A 12,820-nucleotide genomic window follows, 5' to 3' on the forward strand; every position below is an offset into this window, starting at 1 on the left:
TGTCTCTTCTCTGTTTCTCTCTGTTTCTTTCTCTCTCTCTCTCTCTTTCCCTCTCTCTCTCTTCTGTCTCCCTCCCTCTGTCACTCTCTCCCCATTGCCACCACTCACAGTCTGGTTCTTATTATTAGTCTACTTATTAAGACCACTGTAATAATTGCTTTCTAACAGATCTTTCCATCTTTGATCTCTCTCCCTTCTAGTCTATCCTTCACACTGCTGCCAGAATAAATTTCCCTAGGCATAGATTTGGATATACCAGTCCTCTTATCAAAAATCTTCAGAAACTCCTAATTACTTCCAAAATAAGTTTAAATTCCTTTGATCAGCATTTAAGGCCCTCTGAAATCTAATTCCATGAGAAGTGCTTAATAATGTCTTTTGCATTCTATTGCATGTCTTACTTGATCAGTCCAAGAATATTTTAATAGTAAATACTGAGTCTCACTTAAACAGATTCTTTTGAAGTTTTAACACAAAAGAAAAAGGAACAAGAAGTCTAAGGAACAAGAATTACCTCAGGGTAGGGGGTGCGGACAGTTGGCATGGGGGCTTGAGCTGATGGAGCAGGAGATGGAGTAGGTGCGTCTGATACAGGTGAAGCTGTTGAGCTGTCATGGTACTTTTCTCCTGAAGGGGCTCTTAGAGAGAGTTCTTCAGGTCTTAAGTCATCTATCTCATCCATGAGCTCTTCGAGGCGCATTCCCAAACGAAATATCTCTCCTTCCACTTCCCTGAAATAGGTCAAACCATGCTTATGTAGGAGGATGAAACCAAATAGAAAGAAATAGGAGACAGAGAGAGAGAGAGAGAGAGAGAGAGAGAGAGAGAGAGAGACAGAGAGAAACACACAGAAAGAGTCAGAGGCAGAGAAAGAGGGTGAAAGAGACAGAGACAGACAGAGGCAGAGATAGAGATGAGAGAGGAGACAGAGACAGACTCTCTCTCTCTATTATTATTATTATTACACTCTAAAAGGGGAAGGAGATACACTGTCTCAGGTCTTTCTGCCCAAAGAATTGTGAGAAATGACCTAGACTACTGTGGAGTCAGAAATAACATGACTACAGGATAAAAGCTAGCTTCAAACTTAGGAGAATCTGTCCCACCTGTGACACCTTCTGGTTGCAGGCTCCTTGGCAAATCATTGAGCCTTAACCTCCCAGTGCCCCATGCTATCCTCCTAAGTGGTAGCCAAGGTTTTATATTGGTAGAGATCTCATCCACTGGTGAGATCACACAACACAACAACCTACAGGGTCCCAACCCATAGGGAGAGGGCCCTTGGGCACAATGTCTCTGAGCATGTATAAATCATAAAATCTGTACTTAGGACACTTAATTTGATTCCATTTTACACATGGGGAAACTGAGACCCACAGAAAGGAGAATAGCTTTCCCAGAGTCAAATTAAGTATCAGGCTGATCTCAAATTTGGTGCTCTTTCCCTGAGGCTATATTGGCTCTGTGAACTAAGGGGAGAAAAATCCTACACGTAAAAACACGAAGACTGGCCCACTACAAAAACAGAGCTGAATGGCTAGAAAACAAGTAAGTCAGGAAGACCCAGAGCCTCTGAGGTCTCAGCTGGCAAGGAGCGGGGGGCTGCCAGGGCACAGTCATTTCCTCCTGATGGGGTCCCCTGGGTAAGTTCATCAGCACCCACTGCTTCTGTTCTTCCAGAGCAACGTGCCCCCATTGGCTTTGGTTCTAGGCTGTTCGTTGGGCTGCTTACTCTCTGTTTTAAGTCTTCCAGCTCAGGTGATAAAAAATCTACGTGTGTCCTTCCTCTCCAGCTAATCTGCAAGAGCAGAGGGGTTGTATGTTCCCTGACACAGAATCTCAGACAGTTAGCAGCAGTACTACAGGGCTGGTATGAATACACATACAGTCTGTATGGATCCTTGGTAAAAGCTCATTTAGCACCATCCGTTGTTAGAGATTTTCTGAAGCCAGATCCCATAGGTTCATCAGAGCTAACTGTAGAATTTTGAGCACAACTATTCATACATTAAGAAACTAGCCAAGGATACAAATCAAGGTCGGATTTATTGTTTTGTTGATTTGCTTAAACTTAAAAATGTATCATTGTATTTCCTCATCCCAGACATCCAGTGATCATCCAGAACTGATGGAGGGTGAATAGAAGTCAAAACACATTTTTGCTTTCACTTTGTTTTTTTTGGATATTTTTGGGGGAGGTTCTTTCACAACATGATTCATATGACAATATGTTTTGCATGACTGGCATGTATAACCTATATCAAATTGCTTGTGTTTTCAATGAGAAAGGGAAGAAGGGAGAAAGAATATGAACTCAAAATTTAAAAAAAGAATGTTAAAATTGTTTTTATGTATAATTAGAGAAAACTATTTTTTCAAAACAAAGAAAACAAGATCTAGTATGGGGAAGTTAAATGACTTGTTTCACAGGAAATGATCATGAGAGGCAGAAATTGAATTCAGAACCTATGACACTGATACTGGTTATCCCTCAGTGCTCTAATATTATAAATTGCAGAATAAGTGCCAACTTAGATTGTTGGAGAGAGTTCCTCCTAATGAGCCCCTTATACTGATGAAATTATAGATCTAGTACTTATCCCCGTTAGCTCATTTACTTAACATCAAGTCACATAATCTTAATGTATAAAATACTTTAAAGGGATGGAACTATCACTTTTTAAATATTCCACAAATTGGATTTTTCACTAAGTAGATCACAGGCACTCTTTGGTACATGTTACCACTGGCCTTGCAGTTGATTATTCTGAATTACTGAAGATTAACCACAATTCCCCTAGATCATAATTACAAAATCTTTGAGGAACTTTTAGGAATAAAACCCTGGCCATGCAGATGTCATCCTCCCAGGCAATGGGTTCCCTTCCCTAACACATACCTGTTAGGATCAAATTCGCCAGGCGACACCTCAGCTGTCTGGAGCTGCTGCATGCGTCTGTGCTCTCCTCGTGCCCAGAGAAAGGCTTTCTCCAGAGCATCCTGTTCTTCCTTCAGCCTCCATAGCCCCTGGAACAAGAACACAGGCAGGGGCATGAGCTTTCAGAGGCTTCGGGAGCTTCACAGAGTCACCGGGTGGATAGTCTATGTCTCAGCAGTTATACAGTCTTAATGTCCCCATGTGATTAATTCAGAAATCGACACCTTCTAACACCACAGCAGAGTGGATTAGTCCCTAGCTTTGTTTCCTAGGATACCTGGGTTAAAATCTCAGCTCTGATTCCTTAGAATGATTTCACATTTCTCCATCATTTATTATACCTTCTACTTACCATCTTCACAAACCAGATTAATTTTTAATCTCCCTGCTCTTGCCCAGGCCTGGAATGTACTCCCTTCAACATGGAAATTCCTTAACTGCTTTCAAGGATCCATTCAAGTACTACCTTCTATGAGTTCTCCCTGATTCCCCCAACTTAAGTTATTCTGCATGTGTATTTTTTATTTACTTCTCTTTGCATATGTGAGTATCCTTATAGCCCTCTGCCCCCAAAAAGGATGTAAACTGCTCCTAGAACCCTTTCCTTTTTCCTTAGTACAGCCAGCGACCTACCCCACAGTATCTGGAATATAACAAGCACTTAGGAAATTCTTATAAATTGAATTGAGGCTGTTACTATTCCCAAAAATTTAAAAGAAAAACAATTCCAGAACCTGATGTTACTAAGACTACTCCCAAAGTTTTTGATAAAATACCAACCAAGCCAATCAGTTGGCAACCCCAAATGCAAATCAATTTTCAGTAGTTACAGATGTCATTTTATGTATCTGGTCAGATTTTCCAAGTTGACATAAATGGGTCTAGCTCCTTTATGAGGGTCAGCATGTTCATGCCCTCAGCTTTCCCAGTCAGCACAGGTTCCCTCTTGCCGCTTGAGATTTGGAGCTATTTCCCCTCCTATCTCCTCCTTTATTCCTCAGCCTCATTTTCTGGCACCAGGAATTGAGAATTTTGGCTCCCATTTCTGAAAGGTTGCAACCCCGTGGCTTACAGCCAGTCATGACGCTGCTTAGGGCATAGGAGGAGGGAATATACAAAACAGCCTGATGCTAGAAAACTAGGAGATAACCTGTCTCATGGAAGTTGCTGTGGTGGTCCTCAAAGCCTTGACAGGTAGGCCAGATCTCTGGCCTTTACTAATTTTGATTCTCACCTGGCCACTGATTTATGAAGACATATACACACACACATACATACATATACACATACACACATTTATTTATGAATATCTACTCATAGTTTATACATATATATTTATATATATATGGCTACTGACTTATGAAGATGTATATTTAATATTACTGATGTGTATATATACATATATTTATGTACAAATACACATAAATATATATAAAACACAAATCAATGTAATTTTACATGTACATATAGTTTATATGTATAGTTTTATAACATGTATATATGTATAATGTGTATATTATATATGTATATTAATAAATATCTGAGTATCTTATGTGTGACATATATTTACATAAATCAATATATAAATATACTAAATAAAATTATGTGTAAATACAAAATTTTACATTTATATATGTATTATAATAAACTGGAGGGGCAGGGGGAGAGATGAAGACTCAGAAATAATTGACTAATTACAGGCATAATAGTAACAACAAATACACATATACGACATAGATGTATAATTCAGATTCTATAGATAATTGCTGAAGTGAGAAGAGCAGTAGCTACTGGTACCTTGAGCTGCTCCTGAGGCACTAACGTTCCTTCTTGGACCAGTCCTTCAAAAGATTCCACCTGGATTAAAGGGAAAAAAATCACATACATCATTAGCCAGTATCTCTTGCAGACTGCTCAGAGTGACAGCCTCGTCTGCATCCTTTTCAGACCTTAGTTCTTAACCTCAGGGCCCCATGCATGTTGTGTGTTCAGAGCAGATTCAGTTTCCTGGCTCTTTTACTCCTTATTATGTCCACATGTGATGGGGAAGCAGGCTGCTGACGGGCTTAGGCTACATTTCTCTAAGGTCCTTTCCTGCTAGAAAATTCTATGATACTATGCTTTTTCGAAAGATAAGTTCTTTGAAGGGACAAACTAAAAAATTTGATTTTCAAGTAACAAAAAAGAGATCACAATTTTTAAAAATCCCAGGACTGTGAGCCAAGAATCCACTCTAGCTCTATAATTATCTGTGTGACCTTCAACAAATAATTTCTTTTAGACTTAGCTTTCCCATCTGTCAAATTAATATTCTGTAATTTTATAGTTTTTAATTTTTAATTCTATATTTTTAAAATTACATGTTAATTTGTTCATAAGTTTTGTTTTTATATCAAGTCACTTCTAGATATAGTCTCACTGTTCCCCAACCCTAAAATTGTACATTTCCTTGTAATGCAGAAAAAAAAAGATTAAACAAAAAAATCTAATACACCAAACATATCTGACAATGTAGGCAAACCTCTACCCCCCCTTCCTGTATTACCTCATTTTTTGGTTATTATAGTTTTTCAGATCACTTTTCATATTCTTTACTAATTAAATGTTTAATTAACCTAGAGGAGAGAAAACTGATAGGAAATTTTGTTATGTTGTGTAAAAATTACCCATGATTTTAAGAAAGGACAATAAATTACTATTCCCCAACTCCAATGAACAAACAAAAATATATAAGTTTGAATGACAACATGAAGACTGAGATTCAGAGGTATGCTAGAGCCATTTTAATCCGTTTATGAAACTTAAATTTTCAGTGTAAATGTTTTTACTTAAGAAATTTTTTTAATGTTCCTTTGTCCTTTTTGTACATACTACATATCTGGGATTTTGCTCACCTGTGCTAGGAACTTGACCACCTCAGTGGCCAGTGTTTGAGTCAGACGATCTCCCACGGATGGCTCTAGCATAGAGGTATTAGTGCCATCTGTCAGTGGGCCAGGGTTTGCGGCAGCTGGGGATGGAATTAGGTCACCTTGAGTTGCTGACAGTTCTGGAATAGATCAATGTTGAGATTCATGGTCAGGGATGGCTCTTTCCATGGCAGAAACACAAAAGGGTACAATAGTCCCAGAACCTCCACAAGATCCCACTGGCTTTCTGAAGCAGGAATGGGGACTGAGCACAGTCTCCTATTCCCACAAGCCAATAATCATGGAAAATCTCAGAGACCTTAAAGTCCCAGTACTTATGTTGGAGGGTCCATTGGACTCCAGTCATTGATTATCAATTCCACTGGGTTAGTCATACTAGAAATTTATAATGACAACATACCTAAAAACATAAAACAGACTTTAGTCCTATATAATGATGATGGTAGAACGATCAAAAAGGAAATTAGGTGGTGAAACAGCTAAATCACTGGTCCTAGGATCAGGAAGACCTGAATTCAAGCCTAGCCTTAGACCTTATTAACTGTATGATGTTGGGCAAGTAATTTAACCTCTATCTCCCTCAGTTTCCTCAGCTGTAAAATAAGGGTAATAATCTTATTTACTTCCGAGGGCTGTCATGAGGATCAAATGAAATAATATTTATAAATGTGCCTGAAACAATTAAAATGGTGGTTATTATTATTACAATCATTATTAAGAGTATAAGAAGCATAGTTTTCAGTTGCCCTAAGAAACATTATCTTAACTTTTGGTACTCTAAATGTCATGTCTCTGTCCAATGATAAGCTAATAGAAATCCTTCAAAATATGACTCATATTTCTATTCATTTCAAAGATTGCAAAGTCTCTTTCTTCCTGGACCTAGTTAATATAGTTATTCTCCCATTTATAGCTAGGGGCTCAGGGCAGTCAAGAGATTTGTTTAGTGTCACATAGCACATAGTGCTAAATCTGGAAATCAAACCAGTCTCTTCTAACTATGAATGCTAGTGTGTGGAGCAGTGTAAGGGCACCTGGGAGAAGAAGCAGAGTCAAGGCTTCAAATATACCAACAAGTCCCTCTCATCAATGACCTTACATCTTAGGAGACCTTTCCAAGGTGGATGGTCTTTATGAAAAAATTATAATTCAATCAGGAGGCAAATTAAAAAGCAGTTAACTCCAAACAGAATACAAAAATCCATGAAAAAAGAAATAAGTTTTTCTTTATTGGAAACCTTCCAACAAAAGCTGCATTTGTTGGGTTTGCTGCATGGAAGAGTATTATTTTGATATGAGCTAAACCAGATGATCTCTGAAATTCCTTCTAACTCTAAAATTCTCTGTTGAGGAGGGCTTATCATGGAGATAATATGAGGTTTCATTGACTATGTTAATAATAATAGCTAGCATTCATGTAACTCTCTAAGATTTGTAAAGCACTTTGCAAATATTATCTGATTTACCTTCGCAACATTGGGAGATAGGTGTTATTATTATGCTTGTTTTACAGTTGAGAAACTGAGGCAGACAGGGGTTACACAGAGTTACATAGCTAGTATGACAGTTTAAAGCTGAATTTGAATTCAGATATTCCTCACTCCAGGCTTGGCACTCTATCCACTGAACTACCCAGTTGTCCCAGAGGAAATTACAGGGTATTATAAATGGAAGAGCTTGGTTTGAAGCTGTAAGACCACTATCAAATATTTCTCTCTTTTCCTCTCTGGGTCTCAGTTTCCTTTTCTGTTAAATGATGGGTTTGGAAAAGAGAACCTAAAATCCTTCTAACTCTAAGTTCTAGGAACCTTTTAGGGTCAGGAAAATAACTGTAATGGTATGTCAGCAGGTATGACCAGGGTCTTTGGGACTTAAGGGCCTCCTTCCTATTTTTGTATGTTTTAGTCCTTTCAGTAGTAACTTCTTTATCAGATGTGGAGCTCACGCCCTTACTACTAGATGGATAATTGAGGGATGATGCAAAACAATTAAGAGGTTTAATTCCTCCCAGACTCACCTGGGTCCAGCAAGGCCTGTGATCCAGTGTTGGTTATTGATTGCCATTCGGCCATCCTAGCCTGGGGAATGGTGAAGGACATGACCTTGGTCCCATGGGGTAGGGTCCCCATGTGAACACTATGACTAGGCTTTGGCGGGTCTGAATACAAGTTTACCTGTAAGAAGATAGGAAGACAAAGTCTTATCTGAGAGAAATCAAGATCAGCGAAAGAGAGCGAAAATTCAAAGGGAAATGGTAGCCAAATATTAAATAACTAATTAACCCTGAAAATGGGGAGCAGCACACCCTGACCAGTAGGGAAAAAGAGCAGTGCCAAAGAAAAGACACTAGGTGGAGGCAGAAGACCAAGGCTTGAATTCTGGCTCTGCAATTAATTAGTCTATAGAAATTAATTACTAATGAGTAACTAATCATTGATTCACTAAAGTATCTTGAGAAATTCGCTTGAAATCTCTGAACTTCAGTTTCCTTATTTTTAAAATGAAAGGGATTATTTCCAAGGCTCTAAACATTTGAATATATTAGCTTGATTTTCCAAGGAAGAAAGATGGGTTTGGCAAGTAATTTTCCCTATCTAAATTTCAGTTTCCTCTAAAATGGGATGACATCTATTTAATTACCTACTTCATAGGGCATCTTGGAGGAACATTCTTGTTGTTCAGTTGTCCTGTCTGAATCTTTGTGAACCCGTGAATTATAGTCTGTCCAAGTTCATGACTGTTGTTTATACTATCTATCCATTTAGTTCTCTGCCACCCCCTTTCTCTTTTGCCTTCAATCTTTCACAACATCAGGATCTTTTCCAATAAGTCCTGTCTCTTCATAATATGATCAAAGTATTTGAGCTTCAGTTTCAGTACCTGACCTTTTAGTGAATATTTTGAATTAATTTCTTTGAGTTATTTTGACTGATTTCATCTCCTTGCTGTTAAAGAGACTCTCATTTTTTTTCTCTAATACCACAATGTGAAAATATCTATTCTATGGTGCTCAACTTTCCTTATAGTACAACTCTCACAGCCACATATCATTAGTGGAAAAACCATAGCTGTGACCTATAGGGACTTTTGTCAGCAGGGTGACATAAAGATCAAATGGACTTAGAACAGCAGAGTATAATATATATATATATATATATATATATATATATATATATATATATATATATATATATGTAATCAGTATGACCATGGATTCAAATTTTGCCTCCAATATTCATTAACTGTCTAATCACAGAAAAGTCACTTCCCTTTCTGTATCTCAATTTCAACTACAAAATGGGATAATATCAACTTCACAGGGATGTAAATCTCAGCTGAGATAATGTATATTAAGTGCTTTATAAATCTTAAGAAACTATATGTAGACATTTAACGTTATTATTTTAATGGCTATAAAACAATTTGTAAACTATAAGGTGCAATATAAAAAGTTAACTATCATCATCATTAATGTATGAGGAGTTTACATAAGGTAATGCAACTGTTGTTTTTTTCCCCTGAAGCATAGTAAAGCTCAGATATCTAAATTAATGTTGTCACCCTCAAATTGTTCCACTTAGTAATCTGTATGCTTTTTCAAAGAGCTACCATTGCTCAAGACATTATGGAAACGCCTCTTTAGGAATGGCCTTTAGAGCCCATAAGACCCTTTAGTGGTTCAAATGATGCCCATCTTCCCAATTTTCGGGTTGATGAGACCCTGAACATTAGCCAAAAGGCATTCATAATAGTGCCAGGTGAATATTGTGAATAATCTACATAGAACTATGTCACTTAAGATCTAAAACAATGTGACAATAAAATAATGGGCCAACCTTTTTGTGTGTATCCCCAAAGAGAGTCCAGATATGTTTGGAGCTATAGCATTCACACTGAAATAAACATTAGTTGTTCAGTCATTTTTCAGTTATATCTGACTCTTCCTGACTCCATTTGGGGTTTTCTAACATTGGAGTAGTTTGTCATTTCCTTCTCCAGCTCATTTTACAGATGAGAAAACTGAGGCAGGTTAAGTGACTTGCCCAGAGTCACATGGTAGTATTTGGGACCTGATTTGGATTCAGGAAGATGAGTCTTCTTGAAGACTGCAGGTCTGGCAGTCTATTCACTGTATCATCCAACTGTCCTATGAAAATAAACCCAGAGCTTGCCAAGGTGACTGCCTGGAGCAGACACCTAAGTTCTGGATCCAAGGGTTTGGCACTGGGAGGGATTTGAGATTTCATCCAGACTAATGCCTTCATGCAAGGAAACTGGAATCAAACAGATTAAATAATCTGCCCAAAGTCATGGAAGTGGCAGACCCAGCACTTAAATGGTCTTCCAGGTTTTCCAACTACAAATCCAATTTTCTTTTCAAAACATCATGTTCATCTGTTTGTTTAAAAGGAAACTGAAGAAGGGCCAGTCCTTTTGCTTCACTGTTCACTTGTCTACCCAGGGTCAGGACATGTACCACGGACTTCGGACCTGCTCTGCTAATGCTGAGGGGGAGAGCACCCCACAAAGGCAGAGAGCACCCCACAAAGGCAGCCTATCTTCTGGCAGAGTCCCTGTTTAAGCTTCTCTTCACGTTCCTCTGGAAAGCCTATTCCAAAGTGGTGCTGATCATTAGAGCTGCTTGGCTCCCTTCTCCCTCCCCCCTTGTGGGGCCTGATGGAGAACAAAGCTGGATTTTAATAATCCCCTCCGCCATCTGTTCACCCTCCCTCTCTCTGTGAGACCAGTCGCCCCACACTTCTATTGGTGATCCTGAGCTACCCAAGGGGCAGTTCCTGCTGCAAAGCTTTGTCTTCTCTATTTGTGGTAACACAAATCCCCAGGGATCCCGAGGAGAGGGATGTGGGACTGGAGCATGTGGGGCGCGGGACCATTTCTTCAGCATCCCTTGTCTTTCTCCCTGTTCTCCTGTGACTAAGCAAGGAATATGAAGTGTCTCCTCCTCTCCCCCCTCCCCTTAACCTGCTGATGTAAAGAAGCTGTGAAGTTAACTAGCAAATTGTACAGAAAACAGGGCTCTTCAGTCCCCCAACCCCCACTCTTCATCTGGTTCATCAAAGAGAAAGGTTTCACATGGAAGAAAAAAAACAATGGATTCAAATGAAAAGAATAAAAAGGAGAGACAAGGTGGAGGTGTGGGTGAGAGAGCTGAGGGGCTCCCACAGCTGTGTCCCTGAACAGCTGCCTCCTTTTGAAACAGGGACTCACTAGTGGGTCTGGGCTGTGCCCTGTAAGCAGAATAGTAAGAAGCATAAAAGCTGGGTGCAAATTTGGAGCCTTCTCCCCAGAAGCCATATCTGTCATTTGAGAGACTTAGAAAGTTAGAAGGGTCACTTATACCATAATCAGGAAGACAAGACAACTGATGTGTGCATTAGAAAGGCAGCAGTTGTTACAAATTACCCTAATGAGCACCAGCTTCACTCTTCCTTCCTTCCTTCCTTCCTTCGTTCCTTCCTTCCTTCCTTCCCGCCTTCCTTCTTCCTTCCTTCCCGCCTTCCTTCCTTCTCTCCTTCCTTCCCTCCTTCCTTCCTTCCTTCTTTCCTTCCTTCCCTTCCCTTCCCTTCCTTCACTTCCTTCCTTAACTTTCTCCCTTCCTTCATTCCTTCTTCCTCTCTCACTCCAATCATACCGGTCATTTATTGGCCCAAACATATTCTGATCAACCATAAAACCTGCTTCATCTCCAGTTTGGGCTAGTTCATCCTTCCTTAGAATATACTTGGTGGCCCTTGCTCCTTGGAGCTCATTATATTACTGCAGACACTGGATTGGCTAAGTCCACTGCAGTTGAGAACTCTGAGCTTGAAAGATCCAACATTTCAATCTTCCTAGTTGCTGAGATTACTGAGCTGCTACATCCTGCCTCTCATTCTTAGCTTGCTTATAAAACCAAAGCTAGCCCAGACTGCTGAGCTAATATTTCTGAACAGACACTCAGACATTTCAGGGCTAATTATATTATTGAAAAGAACAAAGTGAAACCTTTGTGTGTGTGTGTGTTTTTTTTAAAGATACAATTCTGATGACCAGTAGGAGGGTTTCAGAAAGGCCTGGAGAGACTTACATGAACTGATGCTGAGTGAAATGAGCAGGGCCAGGAGATCATTATACATTTCAACAACAATACTATATGAGGATGTATTCTGATAAATATGACTCTCTTCAACAATGAGAGGATCCAAATCAATTCCATTTGTTCAATAATGAATAGAACCACCTACACCCAGCAAAAGAACTTTGGGAAATGAGTGTGAACCACTACATAGAATTTCCCAATCCCTCTGTTTTTGTCCGCCTGCATTTTTTATTTCCTTCACAGGTTAATTTTACATTATTTCAAAGTCTGATATTTCTTGTTCAGCAAGATAACTGTATAAATATGTATACATATAATGTATTTAACATATACTTTAACATATTTAACATGTATTGGATTAACTGCCATCTGGGGAAGGAAGTGGGGGCAAGGAGGGGAAAAATTGTAAGAAAAGGTATAGCAATTGTCAATGCTGAAAAATTACCCATGTATATATCTTGTAAATAAAAAGCTACAATAAAGAAAAGATACAGTTCTGGAGGGTATCTTAGCTTGTCTTTCTATTAAATATGTCTTTGGAAATTCTCATGCAGTGGACTGTGCTACAAGTGACTGAAAGTGTTCAGATATAACATATACCAAAGAATTTCATCATAGTAACCATGTTTCACAAAGTCCATGGTATCTTTGCTTAGGCTTCTGGGTCATTCTCTAAGCTCTCAGATGTGCCTGTGCCAGAAATCACAGAATCACACATTCATAAACCAATTCTGATAGTTGGAAATATTGCCATATTATTATACACATGCTACTCCGTTTTGTGCAGTTTTTCAAGTCTAAGTAAATGTCAACTCAGGGCGTCATGCTACACCTCCCTATCTCAAGACATTG

The 12,820-nt window shown here is 39.0% G+C and overlaps 1 protein-coding gene across 1 annotated transcript in view; it reads right to left on the bottom strand.

Moving 5' to 3' along the window:
* AKNA (AT-hook transcription factor) overlaps nt 1-12,820 on the bottom strand; it is a 67,667-nt gene that overhangs the window by 31,478 nt on the left and 23,369 nt on the right. Inside the window, 5 exon segments of the mRNA XM_031949323.1 lie at nt 515-731; nt 2,900-3,027; nt 4,736-4,795; nt 5,833-5,987; nt 7,886-8,042. Coding sequence (XP_031805183.1) covers nt 515-731; nt 2,900-3,027; nt 4,736-4,795; nt 5,833-5,987; nt 7,886-8,042 — 717 coding nt within the window.

This window comes from Sarcophilus harrisii, chromosome 2 (assembly GCF_902635505.1).
Source record: "Sarcophilus harrisii chromosome 2, mSarHar1.11, whole genome shotgun sequence".
In the NCBI taxonomy this organism is placed as follows: Eukaryota; Metazoa; Chordata; class Mammalia; order Dasyuromorphia; family Dasyuridae; genus Sarcophilus; species Sarcophilus harrisii.